The 19,485-nt window shown below is 38.7% G+C and overlaps 2 protein-coding genes across 7 annotated transcripts; both read right to left on the reverse strand.

The window, feature by feature from the left end:
- Window positions 1–1,014: 1,014 nt before the first annotated feature.
- phf10 (PHD finger protein 10) lies at window positions 1,015–14,541 on the reverse strand. 2 transcript variants are annotated; one of them, XM_066696648.1, is made up of 12 exons: window positions 14,401–14,541; window positions 13,445–13,551; window positions 13,189–13,319; window positions 12,967–13,050; window positions 12,202–12,326; window positions 10,578–10,727; window positions 8,874–8,983; window positions 8,506–8,659; window positions 7,859–8,008; window positions 2,688–2,796; window positions 1,798–1,986; window positions 1,015–1,282 (listed from the first exon to the last, which is right to left on the reverse strand). In XM_066696648.1, the coding sequence occupies exons 1-12, from the start codon at window positions 14,467–14,469 to the stop codon at window positions 1,197–1,199; spliced, it is 1,464 nt and encodes a 487-aa protein (XP_066552745.1). In that variant the 5' UTR covers window positions 14,470–14,541; the 3' UTR covers window positions 1,015–1,196. The 2 variants fall into 2 exon arrangements, with proteins under 2 accessions (XP_066552745.1, XP_066552744.1); XM_066696647.1 differs by having other exon boundaries at window positions 12,184–12,326.
- Window positions 14,542–16,747: 2,206 nt separating this feature from the next.
- On the reverse strand, window positions 16,748–19,470 carry c23h6orf120 (chromosome 23 C6orf120 homolog). Of its 5 annotated transcripts, none has more exons than XM_066697185.1 (2): window positions 19,385–19,470; window positions 16,748–17,581 (listed from the first exon to the last, which is right to left on the reverse strand). In XM_066697185.1, the coding sequence occupies exon 2, from the start codon at window positions 17,522–17,524 to the stop codon at window positions 16,967–16,969; it is 558 nt and encodes a 185-aa protein (XP_066553282.1). In that variant the 5' UTR covers window positions 17,525–17,581; window positions 19,385–19,470; the 3' UTR covers window positions 16,748–16,966. The 5 variants fall into 5 exon arrangements, with proteins under 5 accessions (XP_066553282.1, XP_066553280.1, XP_066553281.1 ...); XM_066697183.1 differs by having other exon boundaries at window positions 19,380–19,470; XM_066697184.1 differs by lacking the exon at window positions 19,385–19,470 and adding an exon at window positions 18,923–19,334.
- Between the last annotated feature and the right edge of the window lie 15 nt (window positions 19,471–19,485).

The following is a 19,485-nucleotide window of genomic DNA, read 5'->3' on the forward strand; positions in this document are numbered from 1 at the left end:
CTCAAAGTCAGCAGCGTTGACAGAGAGGGAAAAAGAGCAGCTGCAGGAAAATACAGAGCTCACAACAGAGCAGGCACAAACAAATCCAGGTCCACACACAGACTACACTCCCTATATGGAGCTTAGATGCAGAAATACAGTGGGAACATTGCACATTATAATAATGTAGGGACTCGAATATGATACAGGTACCTGGGCGCACACCTCCCTGGGGGGAAGGGAGGCAGCAGGAGGGGGTAACAGGAGCAGGGGGTTCTGGTAGCAGGCGGGTCAACAGAATGCTTTAACAGGCTGGAGGCTGGCAGATCGTGCTGCCTGCCAGGTGCTTCAGTGGGAACTCTCCCAGGGAGTGTGATCAGATATTTGGCAGAGAGCCGGGGGTGGATTCAGTCACCATGGCCCATATTGGGAGCAAAGATATTGAAATAAAAAAAACTAGAATTTCAAACCCTTTGAACTGAAATTATGTGACTGAGATAATTGCAGAAAAAAAAAAAAAAAAAACTATACAGTCATAGAGTGTTACCATGTTACTTTTCAAGAAGCTGACAGAGAAGTTTAGGGAAAACTGACTTTTTTTTAATGTTCCTTTTCCCAGGAAGAGCGGGTCCTTTTAATTCAACAAAACTAGAAATTAATTCTTAGTCCTGGTATTATCACACCGTAGTGAGAAAACCGTAGAACAAAATCATCAAGGTTTGTAATAAGCCCATCAAACCCACAAACAAGCATTCGATGAGTGATTTCCTCTCAGGCCAGTCTGAGGTAAAGCTTCATAAACCAGATACTCTTTTCATAACCAGCTGAACTCCCTTTTAAAACTGCTAAAAATGCGTGTGCTTTCTCTGAGGTGTGCCATACTCTGAGCTGGCTCACAACAGTTCATTTTTCTTTTCTTTTTTAATTAAACTTAAAGTTAAACTACAGAGTAAATAAATACAGTGACCATTTATTTAAAAAAAAAAACATTTATTAGAAAAAAGGTTACATATTTAATACAACACAGCACATATATACATTACACATTTTTTGTAGTTTTTATTTATTTTCTTGCTTAAACCTGAGATCATACAAATAATACACATTAAAAAAAAAAAAGTCCATAAAAAAAAAAATGCATGTTAAAATGGATTACTTGTACAGTCCAATGTAGAGTCAAGCCTATTGAATCATTAACGGACACCAGAATTCAGCCTTTAGCCTTCTTTAGTGTTCTTGCTTCTCTTTAATCCTTTCTTTGGGGTTGCCAGGTCCTTGACACAACAATCACAAACCCAGCATCCTAAAAAAAAAAAAAAAAAAAAAAGAAGAAGAAAATACATGTGTTCATTTGTTCCCCCCCCGATGACAAATTTCATGATCCACACTTCAAGCTATTGTGTGTCCCGGGTCCTAATGAAACATTAAGGGAGCTAATTAGCTAAACACTAATGCAAGCTGTGGTAATCAGGAACCAAAGCATTGTCAATACACTCCAAGTTGCCTGTGTGGAAGAACGTGGAAAAATCAGGAGCGACACAAAAAAAAAACTAATTTACTGCTGCAAGGAAAAAGGTTTCCACACAGCAATAAAAGTACAAAATAGAACAGGAAGTAGAGTGAACTTCTAGACTTCTAGAAAATCCCTGTAGCATGTGTGTTCCCTTTTTATCATAGATGAACACAATAGATCAAACTGAATTGCACTAAATACCACTGCCTGTACATAAAGCACAATCATCACAAATCTGGTACAGTCTTTTGGGACACATGCACAGCAGTAGAAAATAAATGACTGCCAAGGGGATAGGCGCATACCTAGTGGAATCGCATTGACGCCGACGCAGAATGTGTGGAAGCCGCGGTCGCACTTGTCGCAGAACATCATCTCCTCCTCGTGGTGGGGCTGCTCGCACACCATGCACGTCTTGCACTCCATGCACTGCCAGGGGTAGGTCTTGATCAGGGCCACCAGTTCAGCGCTCATGTCGAGGCACGAGGGGTGGCCTGCGAACACAAACAGGGCGGGCGCAATGACTTCCGGGAAGCCGCTCTGCGCCGACCAGCAGGAACATTTTCCAAGCTGGGCTCAAAACCTGGCCCGCTTTGTGCATCAATTAAATCAAATCAAATCAAGTTTACAGTCTAGATAAACAGTGGAGGACCAAGTATTTTGCTTTAAGGCAGTAGTTATTGACTAATTGGGCTGTGCATACAGCAGTGCTCAAGAAATAAAGAATTCACCCAGTTAGGGGAACAAAAATCTAGATTGTTTGTTCAGGTCTTTAGTTTTCACATACTCCAATATCCATGCATGTATGATACTACTTCCTTTGGCCCAAACCCACCTATTAAACAGAACCTTAATGGGCAATTGAGTACAGCTGTAACTGCAGAATGGTACAGTTACAGCCCATGAAAATATATATGGACATAAGATTCCTTACTTTACCTTGGGTATTTTAATTCACAAAAGGGAGCTATTTAAGAGGAGAAGTACATGTATTGGCCATATTAAGAGTTCTCTGGGACCAAACTGCTCCATTGCTAGAACAATGCTGTCATACACTTCAAACAAACGCTTACGCAGATGAATCTTTAGGTTTAGAAAAAAACACAAAATCCTAACTAAGAATGTAATAAACCTGTATTTTTAAAAAGGCTCAATTTGCTTACAATTGCACGATATAGGAGTCGGGTTGACTTACCGCTGTTGGTGCACTGGGAGCAGTGGATGAGTGCTTCGGCCTTCCCCTTCTTGTTGGACTCCTTACCCTTCTGACATATTCCACATATAGCTTTTGGAATGACCTTCGGCTGGAAGGGCAGAAGAACGCTATAAAAACCATTGGCAACAGATCCGAGAGCTTCGGGAGCAACACAGGCTGGAAAGTTAAGGAATCTAGAAGAGATCATTGCCCACTGATAACGCACGAGCTCCTGCCATAGTCTACCAACCATTTGCTTCTCGGAGGTTATTTGGTCAATTGCAAAATAACGACACCTTTTTAGACAAGCTGACAGTTTTTTAGCATCCGTTCAAAGTCTTTACCTCACCATATAAGACAATGTGGTATATAATTATGACTGCATACATCAGCCATGGCCTTGATGCGACTGTCCCGATTTGGCTTGCACAAAAATTACTTTAAAGGACTCTTAAATAAATCAAATGTAATTGACTCATTAACATTTAACGAAGCATAAATTAAGTTCCCGGAGCAGAAGGCATATCCAACTTAGCAGGAGGAAATCAGCAGAGACAAAACAGGAGCAGAGCAAAATTTTCAGGAATGTGCAAAACCGTTTATTGGGATGGAAAGCAGAGCTCAGACAGGGGGAAGAACAACTGGGATCTTACATTGAAGAAAAGAAAAGCTGAAGGCACCCATTTGCCTGAAAATAGACAGATACAAGACTATAGCATGCAATTTTTGGATTGTGAAAAACAGATCTCCATGTGTGCTAAATTAACTTTTGTTATGCTGAAGAATTAAATGCCAACACTAAATTCCTCTAAACAAAATGATACCATCTCGACATGATGCATCATTCTAGCCAATTAAAAGTTTGTAGCACATAATTAGGTAATTTGGCCTTCAGCCAGTGTCTACTGATCGTTACTTTACTTTCCAAGGAAACTTCAACCAGACAAGAATAATCAATTTACGTGTTCAGTTCACTATAATTCGTGGAGTCAGATTGGGTTTTCAAACCCACATCCAGCACACACAGTGTAAATGACATGCAGAAGAATGTCATGGAATACAAACACATTCAAAACTTATCTATCCACATTGTCCAGATTGAAACTTTGGCACGCTTGGGTCCACTTTTTTATTTCCTGCTCAGTCCATCTTGAATCTAAATTCCCAGTACATCCACAGTCAAAGCCATTTACATCTGAAGACACACAATTGCTTCTGCTCTAGCCGTCCAACTCAAACCCTGCTTTACAACATGAACTCTGAAGTGTTGGATACTTCAAAGCCGTGTGCCTGTGAGTCACTTTATGCCTCATTTGGTAAGGATATAGCAATAGTATGCCTTATATTGAATCCACGTATTGACATTTGCCACTTGTAGCTGCGAGAGCCCGTCCAAACCAAGACTTGATTCAATCTTACTTATATCAACGCTTCCTAGCTCTAGGTGTACATGTTTTGGAACTGGAAATCAGAAAATGGGACATCAACTAACTGAAGCAAATGCTTTTAGGACAGGTGAAACGATGTCAGCAATGAAGGGGTAAACATACCCATCTCAGCCATTATAAACAGTATTCATTTCAGAGACTTGCCATTTTTGCCCCAAAAATGAAATTTTACTTTGTCATATTAAATGCAGCAGATTAAGGGAAATACTTATATATGTATTTTCCCCCCATATACATTACATCAAAACAGTGGTGTTCTGTACATTTAACTGTGGTTGACAGAAAACAACTGGAGCTGCCATAGAAAAAGCCTTCATGGTCACCTTCATCCATCTATTGGAAAGTGAAACTACTTCAAGTTAAAAGATTCATGGAGCGAATCATGCGAAACAGTAATAAATAACATTTATCTTGGGTTTTAAGATCTCAGTGTATTACAATAAAATGCAAAACATAAATTCTTCATGGATATATACTTGCAGATGAAGTTTTATTAAAATATATATTTGTCTTATGACAGAAGACCTGATGAAAAAAGTGCTAGAAAAGTAGTTAGACATGCTGCTAACCAGTACTAATCGGGTATACAGCAGAACTGACAACAGAATAGTAATAACAAAAAAATCTATTCTCAATCTATGGTTCAAAACCTTTTATTTCAATACGTCATGTACTAAAGTTTCTAAATACTGACATTTCAGGCTGTATCTCATTGTGTGAAAAGTGTCTCAGGAACAAAAAAGCAGTAAGTCTTTTAATAGAAAAAGAAACGACAGCAGCACAAGGGTTGAAGACAAAGAAGTTAATAAAGCACTCACAAATACTCAGTATGTACAGTCTGTTACCATTAACTACTTCACAGTTAAACAGTTCTTAGATTGAATTAATGTTACCTTTAAGTATAAAAACAAAAACAAAAAAACTAGTTGTAGCTCAAATGCATCAGCCAATGGAAGACTCAGCATTGGCAGGATATGTTTGAATTGCTGATTAATAAACAGCATCAACATGACTCACTGAGCTTCAACTTGTAATACAAAGATGCACATGGGAAAAAAACAAAAAACATCAGCCTGAGGATAAACAGAAACTGTACCTACAATGCTCTATACTGCAACCAAAATACTCTCAAATTAGTGTTTGGTTTGAAAAAACAAGTGCCTAGACATGTCTTTAAGTGCTAACACTTTTCTGAATCAAAATAAATACATATTTTCAAGACCCGATTTTCAGATGATTATTGCTGGGGGTAGAAATTTTACTTTCATTAGATCCTTAAAACTGGAAAATGAAAGTCTTAAAATACATTTTAGTGTACGGGAGTTTTGTCCTTTCAGGTCAAAGTGCTGATGGTTTTGTTTTGCGGTCATTTCAAAGTATTTTATGTGACTGAATGACATTTCTGCCTCCTGGGTGCCAGCTCACAATGCTTTATCAATTTCACATACACACACACCTTTAAAAAATGTTTATGAGGAGAGGTTAGTGGCATATTTATATATAGCATATTCCCTCAGTATCTCTCCATTAGTGTTTGCAAGAGTATACAATGAAATCAAAAAGATTATATATAAGATTTCTCTGTTTGAAAATATGACCAATAATATATATTTTCCTATAAAGCTTATGATGATGATGTTGTGGTTCTTTTAAGACGGGATACATAGTATAAACGTAACAGTCAAATTAGGTTTAAATACCAGTAATTCTTGCAGTAACACAGATTCCCTTATACCCTATTAAGCTGCACTGCTATTTTGTAAAACATTCTGTGCAATCTAGATTTTTAGTTTTAATCTGGGATCTAGTATTTACATATTTATAAGTGCTCAAAACACAGTTTTGACATTTTGCCTTTTTATACTCTCAAGCTAAATTTTCCATATGAAAAAACAACAACAAAAAAAACATTTGAATTTGTGCGAGTAATATTCAAGGTCATAAAACTTCTCATACTGCCCAGACCATTTCCACCACTAACGTTTGTAGTGCAGTGCAGCAAACAGGCTGATAACCAATCAAACGGTGCAATGAGTTACTCAGCTGTAGCAGCTATTCTGTTATATGCAACTTGCTGTCTGTTTACATTCCTCTCTCTAGATTCAAATCCCTACAACTACAATCTGGGCATTAGTTAATACTGATTTGTATTTCACCTGTATTTGGGGGGGATTAGATTATCTATTTCTTTTTCCAAATTGATCATTACTTATTCCACTTGTTCTCCTACATTGAATATTATACTGTAAAGACTAAACAGTTTAGTAATAGTCTGATTGCGAATTTTTACTGATCATTTCAGTAAATTATAGACCATCAGATGCAGGTCGGCGAATTATTTTAGTGTTCTAAAATTAATTAAAATATAATTAGTCAAACTGTAACATCCCCTGTACTTAACGCACAAGAGCGAAGTCGATTCCACTTTTTTTCATTCCAGTTCCCTTTTTTTCAACCTGCATTTCCAATTATTTTTGTCCCTGACAGAACTCAACTGGAACTGGAATTGAATTGAAACAGGAATTACAGATGGAACTGGAATGGAGAAACTGGAATTGACCCCAACCCTGCAGACAATTTACCTGACATACAATTGGCTTTCAAATAACTACAGCAACTACTTCACTCCTAAAATGTATGAGACCTTCTTACTTTTCTGCCCTTAAATACTAAACTACTTTTCTAGTGAAACAAGTAATATTATAAACCACGTGGTTATTTACAACCATACACACACACATATGACGTAGTATTTGACATAACAGGGACAACTGTTGGAAGCAGCTGTGATCGAAATCAAAAGGTAAATATTTTGTTGATCCAATTACAGTTACATTTTCCCCACAAATAACGTTTCAAAAAACACCTGCACTTCCAACAGAAGCAACAAATAACCAAAGGGGATAAACCGGTCCCCGTTTGAGCCATTTATATATAGCCTTGGCACATGAAACATGTACAGATCTGTGCTTCTGCAGTGTTAATAAAATGGCAGTAATATCATAACACCTTCTATTGCACTCAAAGTCTGAGAGCATTCGGATGATGGTATACAAATACTCAAGCGTGGGAATTCAAAAGTATGGACTTATAAACAGGTATAAATACAGTAAGCAACACACAAACTGCTTTCAAATGATCTAGTTATACAGTATATTGTATTTCTGTAATGCTACTGAATAAAGTGTAAATATATCTATTAGATCCTATATTATTACCAAACGTTAGCTTATTTCTAGCAGCCATTAAGTCTTTGCTCACGAGCCTGGTAGATGTACTGACAGGCTGGGAGCCAAGAGGTATATTATAAGACAATCAAGGGATACATATATGCAAAGAGCTGGGGCACAGTTATAAATATATATATATAAAAAAAATAAAAATAAAGAAAACACACAAAGGAGTGTTCTAACAGATACAAAACAAACAGTCCCACTTGGAAACCAAATTAATTATTGCTCTAGAGGTCTACAAGGGAGACATCGCTGGGCACACATCTATGCAGACAGTTCAGAAACAGTGGACAGATGAAGGCAGCTCCAGAGATTAAAGTCACAAGAAAGCCCCAGGAGAGTCTAAGCAACCCCGAAAGATGGGCGTAGTGTCAGGGTTGGATCTAGAGAAGTGTGCCATGTCTGCCGCAAGAGACATTGAGGAAGGGGGGGGGGAAGGGGGGAACAAAAAGGTGCTTTTTGATAAGAGTCAGGGGCTTTTTTCTTCTACCTTGTACCCTGGGGGAGGTTTGTGTGGAGTGGCCCGTTTGGACCCGTCTTTCGCTGGAGTCGCTGGCCTTGATTTGGGCTTCCCCTGCGCGGCGCTTTCTTGACTTTCCGTGGGGCTGTCTCCATCCGACGTGTTTCCAGAGGAGCTATCCTGTTAACGGAGCACGTCTAAATGTTAAATATGCACCTCAGATCTGGACACGTTTAAAATGCTAAATGAGGGACGATTCTCTCTCCTTACTGTAGGCTAAGTTCCAAAGGCACTGCTACAAAAATTCCCTTGATGCATCTTTCTTTCCTCCGCTAACATTAATATTCTCATTTTCTCAATGCTGAGTAGCTGCTAAACATTAATCAAATGAAAGGTTTCAAAACAAGCAACTCATTTAATAAGTGCTGGTCAATGGCTCCATCTAGTGGGTGACTGATATAATATATGCATCAAAGTATAAGGATTTTCTCCATCAAATTCCAGGTACATTTTTCTTAAAGGCTTTTTCACCAAACAGTTGAGTGTCCGGTCATGTTCCTCTGTCAATCATAGTTTTTCTATGTTTTTGTTATTTTTAATAACCCTATTCCTATGTCTAGCCTATCAAATGACCTGTCCAGGACACTTTTAGTTGGAATTTAGGTTTGCGCACTCACAGACGAGGCTTTGGTCTTCTTGTTTTCATCTCCCCTGGTCTCCTCCGCGTCGTCCGAGTCTCCGTCACTGTCCAGTGCGGGCAGCTCGGGGTCCAGGGGGGGCTCGTACAGGGCCGTGTTCAAGGGCAGGTAGCGCAACTCGTTAGGAGAATACCTTCAAACAAACAAACAAACAAAACAAAAGCATTTATGTATTAATGTATTGTATTGGATCACTGCTTTAGCATTTGAACAGCATCACCACTGAGAGGCTACTTCCAGCCAACAATGGGGATTCTGGGTAAGCAAGTGTACTAATCTGCGGTCTGTTAGATATGAAATGTGGTATAAGTCAAATGAACACACAAGAGTCACAGGGAAAATAGTACCTCTTGTAATAGTCCTGAAATTGCCCAGGGATAAGGGACACCGGGTAGGGCCCAGTCTTGGTCCTCTCTGGGGGCAGAATTTTATATTTTCCTTGAGGCACCTGGATGATCTGTAATAAACATATATATGAATACCCAATGGATCAAGAAGTACGTTAGGCTGCTATGAATACACAAATATATTCAAAATATTGTTAGCTAAAGATGACTAAACAAAATAGGCAATTTGACTCTTAAAACTATGTACTATGAACTCAGCCTGAACTCAACCCAAAGAGATTTTAACCAAAATAGTAAAGTTTTCAATACAAGTGACTGGTAAAGGTATAACAGATTTTGTACCTATGTAAACTTATGTAAAGCTGAGAGCAAAGCTTATGCCTATTGGTATTTACAATGGCAGTGTATTGCAGTTTGTTGCATGTACAGACACATACACTCACCTAAAGGATTATTAGGAACACCATACTAATACTGTGTTTGACCCCCTTTCGCCTTCAGAACTGCCTTAATTCTACGTGGCATTGATTCAACAAGGTGCTGAAAGCATTCTTTAGAAATGTTGGCCCATATTGATAGGATAGCATCTTGCAGTTGATGGAGATTTGTGGGATGCACATCCAGGGCACGAAGCTCCCGTTCCACCACATCCCAAAGATGCTCTATTGGGTTGAGATCTGGTGACTGTGGGGGCCAGTTTAGTACAGTGAACTCATTGTCATGTTCAAGAAACCAATTTGAAATGATTCGACCTTTGTGACATGGTGCATTATCCTGCTGGAAGTAGCCATCAGAGGATGGGTACATGGTGGTCATAAAGGGATGGACATGGTCAGAAACAATGCTCAGGTAGGCCGTGGCATTTAAATGATGCCCAATTGGCACTAAGGGGCCTAAAGTGTGCCAAGAAAACATCCCCCACACCATTACACCACCACCACCAGCCTGCACAGTGGTAACCAGGCATGATGGATCCATGTTCTCATTCTGTTTACGCCAAATTCTGACTCTACCATCTGAATGTCTCAACAGAAATCGAGACTCATCAGACCAGGCAACATTTTTCCAGTCTTCAACTGTCCAATTTTGGTGAGCTTGTGCAAATTGTAGCCTCTTTTTCCTATTTGTAGTGGAGATGAGTGGTACCCGGTGGGGTCTTCTGCTGTTGTAGCCCATCCGCCTCAAGGTTGTATGTGTTGTGGCTTCACAAATGCTTTGCTGCATACCTCAGTTGTAACGAGTGGTTATTTCAGTCAAAGTTGCTCTTCTATCAGCTTGAATCAGTCGGCCCATTCTCCTCTGACCTCTAGCATCAACATGGCATTTTCGCCCACAGGACTGCCGCATACTGGATGTTTTTCCCTTTTCACACCATTCTTTGTAAACCCTAGAAATGGTTGTGCGTGAAAATCCCAGTAACTGAGCACATTGTGAAATACTCAGACCGGCCCGTCTGGCACCAACAACCATGCCACGCTCAAAATTGCTTAAATCACCTTTCTTTCCCATTCAGACATTCAGTTTGGAGTTCAGGAGATTGTCTTGACCAGGACCACACCCCTAAATGCATTGAAGCAACTGCCATGTGATTGGTTGGTTAGATAATTGCATTAATGAGAAATTGAACAGGTGTTCCTAATAATCCTTTAGGTGAGTGTATATAACAGCCATCATAAAATAGAAATGAGATAATCAATGGCTTACATGGGTCTGGAGGTCAAAATAAGCTCTTCTTTCTTCCATCCGCTCCCTGTTAAAATTGCTGTTGAACTCGGCTGCTTTCTTAGCAGCTTTCTTGATGTATTCTGGCACTTTACTGGGTTCAACTTTCTGTGGGTTCTGTTGTTGCATTTGCTTTAAATAAAATAAAATAAATAAAAACATTAACCTCTGTCTTAAAACTGCATTAAACTAATTCAATTGAAGGGTTATGGTTTTCTGCTTGTCTAGTATGGACAGTGTTCAAATAGGTGACCCTCAGGAGTAAACACTAGTCAATAACTAATTCTAGTTATTATCAAATGCAAGAAAATAATACTTGTATCCTTATAAACTCCTGTTACTTACACAAAGTGAAAAAAGAGCCAGGTTACAAATCAAGCTAAGTATAGAAAGATCTTTCTACAGATAAGTTAAATAAACCAGCAATCTGTTAAAGCCATAATTTAAGTTTGTGCTCCACTGAATGCACTGATTAGACATTTCTGTATGCAACAGCCTATATAAATATAAAATGCTGAGTTCTAATGAATATGGCCCTGCCTTTTATGCAACCTGCTTTCTTAGGCTGCACTTCATTCCTCCCCCCACAAGGTGGCAATGTAGTCTGCTTTATGAAACCACCGTTTGATTAATAATCTCAGGATTCCTTGGAAAAAAAAGCACAATTTGTTAATTTCTAAATTGGGAATTATTACCATAACCGGGGAGGATACACTGATATCTAGGGCACAGCAGTTGAATTACAACTGAAAAAAACAAGGCACGGAAAACGCAGGGCCCTACTTATAAATAATAAATCTCACAACCGGGAGTGAATCTGGCTCTAAATTTCCAGACCTCCCTTACAGTGCTCAGTCACAACACCGATCTGACACTCACACAACATACACACAAAAACATCTATGTAGAAGTGGAATGATGACCCTTGACTGTATCATTCAGAGGAAACATGCAAAAAGTGATGAATGGAGCTGCTGTGGTAGTGTTCCACAAAGTGACACGTTTCACACATTGAGGCACAACAGGGTCTGTCAGCTTCAACAACAAGCGCCTCAAGGGGCTGCAGGGGGAGACAATTCCAGAGCATCATAAAAGACACAGCAAAGGACTATCAGAGTAGTGCATGAGATACAGAATGAACTGGAAAATAAATATGTAAAGCATGCATTATCCCAAGAAAGTTCTTCAGTGCGCTAACTTCCTCCTATTGGAGTTCTGCATATAGTTTCCAAACTGGCTCCAGCCTGGGAAGGACCATGGGTTGTTTTTTAAGATAGCTATATAGAAATGTTACATTTTTGTGAAAATATACATCATCTCACAAGATGGCAAGAGGCAACTGGGTTGAGGCACTAATCTCTTTAAGCTACAGCACAAAAAAGCAATAAAGATGGTCATACTTGCTAGTTATGACTATCCATTTGATCATGATCGAGTGCTATAAACCCCATTTTTATTTCAGGCCGAAGCCTGGTTGAAACGTGCAGGCAGAACTCTAACACGAGAATCAAATTACACAAGCATTTCAAGTTAGCCACTGGAAAAAAAATAACAACCGTGCAGCTCAGAACCAAGACTATATACTTACAGAGCTCAGAGTACTTACAGAGTACTCTTTAGTGATTCTCTGTCGCTCTCTTTCCTGCAGGATTACAGAATACTCGGCGTGCTTTGTGGGGTACTCTTTAATCATCAGGTCAATGACTTCATCACTGCGCAGAGCGGTCAGACCTGTAGGGGATATATGCATATTTAGCATAATCGTACAGTGCATGAGATAGGAAGCAGAGAAAAGATGGGGGGTGTGGGGTTACAATGCAATGCTGTACTTGTCTTATTTGTATAGCAAACAATATGAAAACAAATGTATAGATACCAATAGTCGAACGAGGCAGTTCTCTTACCAACCTCGTCTTACATGCAGCACAAAGAAAAACCTCAGACATGAATATCTAAGAGGTTCATCATGAACAGTGTTCTTTTTCAAAACAAGCAATGTTCTTTTCTATTCCTTAATTAACAGTGTTTAGATTGTATGCTTTATCCAATTTCACCTCTTTCAGATTCCATCTCATTGCCACTTATCTATTTATTTCTAAAGCACTAATTGTACTAACAACATGGCACACTGTTGCCCTGTATTTGAATTAAAACTACTAATTACATACCTAATAGCAGAATTAAAAAAAAAAAAAGTGAACTGCAATAATAAGTCAAAATAAACATAATTTGGCATCCTAGTATATTTTTCTCTCTCTAAAGAAACCTTAAAGTGTTTGTAATACATCTTTATGTGCTTTGATTGTTTTCAGATGTATATTAGTAATTACTAATTATACTCTTAACAAAGACATGGAGATTATTTCTGCACCTAATGTACACTGCGTTTCCGTAATGACATTCTGCTCTCTCAGATACAGCTTCTCCTTTGGGGAAAGATCTCGCCGCTCCAGATCTGCAAAAGAAACAGATGGCGAATGCATGTTACAGCACAAAAAGCAGGGCTCTCACAATAAAGCGGTAATCACCAATAAATTATCAAATCAGTTCATATGTATTCTCTCCTGTGTTACTGTATTGGGAATTTGCTTACCGGGATATTTGCGCTTGAAGGAAGTGACTCCCAGATATTCGCTGACCTGCTCTTGGAGCATGTAGTACTCGCCCGTGTCATCAGAAGGCCATTTGTATTCAATCAGGTTTTCCGCCGGGAAGTATGTGGACCTGAGTAAAATGTTAAGCTGTTCAGGGATATATTTGCATAAGATAGTTCTTTTTTGTTTTGTTTATGGTTTGCATCGTTTATCACAACTTAGACAGCACATAAAAGGCCAAGCCCGTGCAAATACCCCAGATCCTGGATGGATGTGTCGCAACTCCGAGAGCTGTCCCCTGAACCCATGCGGCGACGCTTGGGGGCTTGACTTCCATCGTTGGAATTTTCTTCATTGTCATCCTAAACGGCGAGGAATCCGAAGGAAATTAACAAAAAGCAGAACAAAAAAAAGACAGGAAATGAAACTGATCAATTCAGATCACATGGACGTTGTATAGTCGCCAAATCAGTTTCAAGCAGACATAAATGCAACATGTAAAGTGTTGGTGCCATGATTCATGAGCTGAAATTAAAGATCCCACAAATACTCCACACACACAAAAAGCTTTCAAATTTTGTGCACAAATTTGTCTACACCCGTGTCAGGGAGCATTTCTCCTTTGCCAAGATATTCCATCCAGCTGAGCGGTGTGACAGCCCCCCAGTCATAACACAAGACTGGTCTCAAGCACACAAACTGTTAATCTTGTATTTGACAATGAAATATTTGTGCAAGTCCATTATTGTTTTTATATTTTGCTTTACAGTAAATATTCAGATCAATTCTAGTATTACAAGGCACTGGCTTTTAAGTTATAGTTCACATTAATCATAGTGAATATTTCCATTTCAGTGCTTTGCTATTCTTAATTACAGCTTTGTTTAACGTTATATTTACATAGGTATCCTACCATCAAGACCTTTAACAATGTATCGCGCATGTGTTACTTCAGGCTATGTGAGCTGTACATTTAGTTCACACTTTAATTTCAAATTAAGATTTTTGCCTCTAACTATACATTACGACAGGACTACCCATAACAAACGAGGTGTGTGTAACAGATCGGTGGAAAACAAAACAGCGCAGGGGGCTTAAATATTTAAGACCAAATAACTTTGTATTCGGTCTTCCATTAGAAAAAAATGGATACCCGTGACTTGTACCTCTTTGGTTTAACTAATATTTTAATCACATATGATTTGGTTTACCTTCGTAGACTGTGTTCCCGGAGTGGCGGGGTTGCTGTCGCTGGCTCTCGAAGGCAGAACCGCGGCCATGTTTACACGCCAGTCCGGTGCTCCGGCAGATACAACCGTAACGGAAGGAAACAAGATACAGAGACAAACGTTCCCACTGTGTCTATTTCATGAAGCTATGTTTAATTGCGTTCGTTTCAATATTTTAATACACTGTTATATGTTTTGTGCTGTAGCTTATCCCTCGGAAATTTGGAACAATTTCGTTTTGTAAAACAATGACTATTTCTAAAACTACAGAGAGGGGCAGACATGGACGGGCCGATGAATGAATGAACCACTTCCTGCTGCGCGAAGGCAGGGTACTGTACCCAAACATACTTTTAATAAAGTACATCTTAAAGCATCACATCTGCATTAAAATAAAACGTATTGTTAAATGATAATATTGGGGAAATCATGATTTAAAAAAAAAGACTGTCCATAACATTTAAATTCATACAGTAAATTGTATATAACAAAGTATTCCCGTTAACGGATCTTGCAGTTACTTGTATTATTGAATTAGCTTACATTATCAACCTTAAAATGATCAAATAAATAATACAAATATGTATGGATTACAAATATGTATCTCTCTATTGATAAGCATATTCAGAGTTTCAATATGGGTACCATCACAACTCAAGAGTAAATTAGATACCCAGGTTTTATTCCTGTGGGAATCATAAGCCTGTTAATTCCACTAGAAATTGCATAACTCCCTAAATTAAGGTGCTTAAATTAAACACAACTTGATTAATAAAATTAATACAATTATTTTAGTCCCCCCCCAGCCATTTTTGCAAACACCTGTTGGGAGTCCTTTGGATCATTGCTTGGACTTTTACTTTAAGCAAGACACACTCAGTACCACAACAAAATCAAATGAAACCTACTTAGACAAAAGTTCCGCCTTTATTTTTACACCATTATTAATGATCGCAAATTAAGTTGAGAAACATTCTAGCACTTTCTAATGTACAAAAAAAAAAACTACCGCACTGTTTCATAAACCCTGAGATTAGGAATAACTGCTGAACAAAACGAGCTCTGCAAAACATTTAGAACCATTGGCCAAAGCAAAACACAAAAGCAATGGCACTTGACATGACAATGCAAAAACTACAATCCACCCTTTCATGCTCAAGTGATGAGTAACAATGCTCTAATATCGTGGCCATTCCAAATTTTAAGAAGCCCTATAAAAATCACAGCATTTTATAGCTAGATCCTTGGGGCATATCAAGTCACGTGAAAGCCTAAGTATCAAGTAGGATCTACTACAAACCGGCCCACCAGTGTGTATCGCCGCCGTACATTTTTTGACACTGCTACCATATGGCAAATGTGGAGCTGTGATGCTAAAATGACATTGAAAACTTTGGTGTCGGCAGTGTGGCAAAAATTGATATTTCTTCGTTTCAAATAGGCACCAAAGCAAGAATTCAACCCACAGCAACTGATGAAAATATTGCATCATTACAAGTTGCAAGAAGCCCACTGTACTTTGTCCTTCTGTATGAATGAAGATCTTGTACCATGAGGTCCATTAGACGATTGCTCATTACTGACATGCATCTCTCTCTTCATTTTTGACCTGAACACCAGTATCCCCAGTCAAGCAAAACATTGAGGAGATTCCAAGAATGTGGTACATCAAGAAGTGGCTTTTTCTCGCCCCCAAGATTCAAAAACACAGCACCCTGCTGCACAGTTTCAATTACTCCCCTCAGTAATCAGACATGCTGATAAATACCACATTTAACTTGCTTTTGCATTTGTAGTGAACGTTTCAGTGACACTAACAATAAATTATATATAATCATTAGTTTCCCAATACCAATTAGATGTATCTGGTAAAAAATATAATTTTAAAAAGATATTACTCAAAGGCTGCACAAAGACCTTTGTTGACAAAATGTTTGAATTATGCATTTTAAATTGCATGCCATGTAAACTTATTTAAGTTTCTGTTGAGATAGTTACTACAAATGCTTGGTATTCATTAAATGCATGTTAAACTCATTAAAAAGATTAACGTCCAACTGCACCAGCATTTCCCCCAGTGTATACTTCTTACATACATCATATAGATTTTTGTTTTGTTTGTTTGCATAGTACAGGCCCAGACAAATTGAAATGTGAGGCATTAAAATGTTAGTGCATTAAAGTCTCCATGTTCTGACAGACCTTTTGATATTGGTTACAGTAGTAAATACAGTAGTCTGACACTTCATTTCCAAGATAACATGACCCTTGACCATTTTGACCATGGCTACCATTTAAGTTTTGTTTGGATATATCCACTACATCCAGATAGAAATCAACAAAGAATTTATTTCAGGGAAAAAATATATATAGATATACATTTAATTCCAAAATGTTTATTTCTGCTTTTGGTCCCTATGTTTTAACTGTCCAGTTTCACTGTCCAGATCACAGCGCATGTTAGAGATTCAATCGACACGCAATGCAGTGTTTTCACAGGAACACTTAAACTGCAATTTTCTTCGATATTCTGAGAATGTAGGCCATTTTAAAACAGTATTTCAAGTACTATCTTGAGGATTCCAATTAGAATAGTCCAAAGCACTGATTCCTCCTCTTGAATTTCCTCCTCCGAGACCTGAGGATATTTCTTCTGCTTCCCTGTTTCTTCTGAAAAGTAAGAGGCTTTGACAAAGGGATCCTCGAGGACAGTTTGGTCATAATAGACTCTCATTTCAAACTCACTTTCTTGGTGTGAAGGGTGCCCATAAATAGCAATACCCACAGGGCGCAAGAAATCCAGGGGCACCACAACTACATCGGGGCCACATGTGGCCGATTGAAGTTTGTAGATGTCAAAACTGGGGCGCAAGGTTTTGTCCGAGACATAAAGATCGGCGTCACCTTTCAGGCTCTGCATGTGCAGTATGATTTTGCCGTCGTGGTTCAGTCTTAGGTAGCTGTAGTTCCCTGCGCCAATGTGCCCTTGCACCACGTGAAGGAGGACCCATTCGTCCGGGATAGCTTCTTCCTCAGAGCTCTGTAAAAAGCACACGGCCTGCGAAAGGAACAGCACTGCGAACAGTTTACTCCAGCGCAGCAGCATGATTAGGGAAGGCAGTCATCGACAGAGGGAACCCAGACTCTATCATCTGTCAATGGCCTGGAATACAATAATGAACACAGGCAACAATGAATAAGCATTTACAGTAACTTCTAAAAGTAGCTCAAAATGCCGACCCAAAGGAACACTGGCCACATGTGCATCAATCTCTGTAAACTGAAACCAAGTCTGCTGTATCATGTGAGCTCCTATCCAGTGGCCTCTGTGCTATTAATAGTGTGAATGATTTGCACACAAGCTGCTATAATTTAAGAGGAGAGACTGGGGGGAGATTGCTGAAGTTTACAGATGCAAAATATATAGGTACTTTCATTAGTTTTGCAATCCATATAGATTTTTTTGTATTATTATTATTATTTTGCTTTGCCTTTTTCTTAAATGACGGCCTATTTGTGGGGACAAATACATATTCAGAATTAAACCCATTGCCAAATTAGCAACAGTTCATTGAAAAGGCATGCGTGCAACAAACTCACCTGTGTGTAAAGCTATGCATCTCAACAATAGTATGCTTGAATGGCAACAATGCAGAAGTACAGGTTAAACACGGGAGGCTGTGATTTGTCAAAGTGAATAGTGACAAGTATCTCTAGTGGGATAACACTCAATGGGTGTCAGAGCAGAGAAAAATAAAACACCTGCATATTGTCATTTAGTTGTGCAGTAATGGGAGGAACCATGCATATGCGTTTTTAACATACCTGGGTCAACCTACCATACAGACATACTTACACCTTTTTGTTCTTTTAGAAAAACGAAAAAAAAAGGTGTAAACTGCCAAATCTGAAAAAGTGCATTACAGTGCAATCAAACTAATCTCAAATCTATGCAACTTTGAAATGAACAGTTTCATGTGTGCATGCCATGTTGAATAACCCCCTGCATTGCATAGTGCACACCAACGTATTTTTAACTGCCGCAATATAATAGGACCTCAGTACAGTTTAGAGATCAGTTAATTGAAATTTATTATATGGCTTCTTGTAAGGATATGTTATTTGTATTGCTAAACACGTAAGACCGCCCGCAAAAATGACACACACAGCAATCTACTCCAGTGCAACGCAAAAATGAATATTTAGTCTTAACTTCAGACTCAAGGCAAAGGACTTTCCTTATAATATGCGTTTATTGCTATAGTCCACGTAGTACTATTGTTATTATTAAATGTCAAAGTCGAAAGCCATGTAAGGACGAACACACATGAGAAAGAAAAGTTAGCTACGGTATGCACTGTACTTCCTGACTTTGAAACAGTAAGCCATCCAATCAATGTTCAAATGCAAAATAAAATAAAAATAACAATCGAAGCACCATCTAAGCACTATTACAGACATCTTTATCGTCACTCACCCTTTCATTACTTAACCCAAGACTTACAAAACGTAAATATAACTCAATTTCCTCGCCGTCCAACAAGGCGAAGACACACAGCCCCTTTTCTCGCGAGAAGTGAGGCACGTAACTTGGCTCGACGTCTCAACGACCAATCACGTTTCTCATTCCTATTCTTATTATAAAACACTTCCTGGACTTTGTCAAAGACAGACTTACCATTTAGCAAAAAAATAAATACAAAAAATCACATTCATATTGCTCTATTCCTCTGTTTAATATTATATTTAAGAATTAACCACCGACCAACTTGTTTCCATTATTACCGTAAAACACCCCACATGGGATTTTAAACTATGAAGCGCACCACTATAATAAACAGACCCCGGTTTTATTAATTACAGAACCATTCCCGCGTAGGGTCTAATTTTTCAAAGCGTCCCTTAAAAAAGACCCACTTAACAAAGTCGTGTGTGACCCAAACAGTTCCTCATACACGAACCTCACATTTTCATATTTCAATTTTGGCGCACAATTGGGTTTGCTCAGACGGACTTCTCGGGGCGACACACAATACGGTAATGTCATTTCAAAGGCGCATGCGCGTT

This window comes from Amia ocellicauda, chromosome 23 (genome assembly GCF_036373705.1).
Source record: "Amia ocellicauda isolate fAmiCal2 chromosome 23, fAmiCal2.hap1, whole genome shotgun sequence".
Lineage (NCBI taxonomy): Eukaryota > Metazoa > Chordata > Actinopteri > Amiiformes > Amiidae > Amia > Amia ocellicauda.

Bases quoted from the DNA above. Each gene is read 5' to 3' on its own strand.
- phf10 (XM_066696647.1), bottom strand. From the start codon at position 14,469: ATGGCCGCGGTTCTGCCTTCGAGAGCCAGCGACAGCAACCCCGCCACT. The intron at 13,051-13,188 runs GTAAGCAAATTC...TTTCTTTTGCAG, and splicing joins CTTCAAGCGCAAATATCCCG to ATCTGGAGCGGCGAGATCTT. The intron at 2,797-7,858 runs GTAGAAGAAAAA...CTGCCCTTCCAG, and splicing joins AACCTCCCCCAGGGTACAAG to CCGAAGGTCATTCCAAAAGC.
- c23h6orf120 (XM_066697185.1), bottom strand. From the start codon at position 17,524: ATGCTGCTGCGCTGGAGTAAACTGTTCGCAGTGCTGTTCCTTTCGCAG.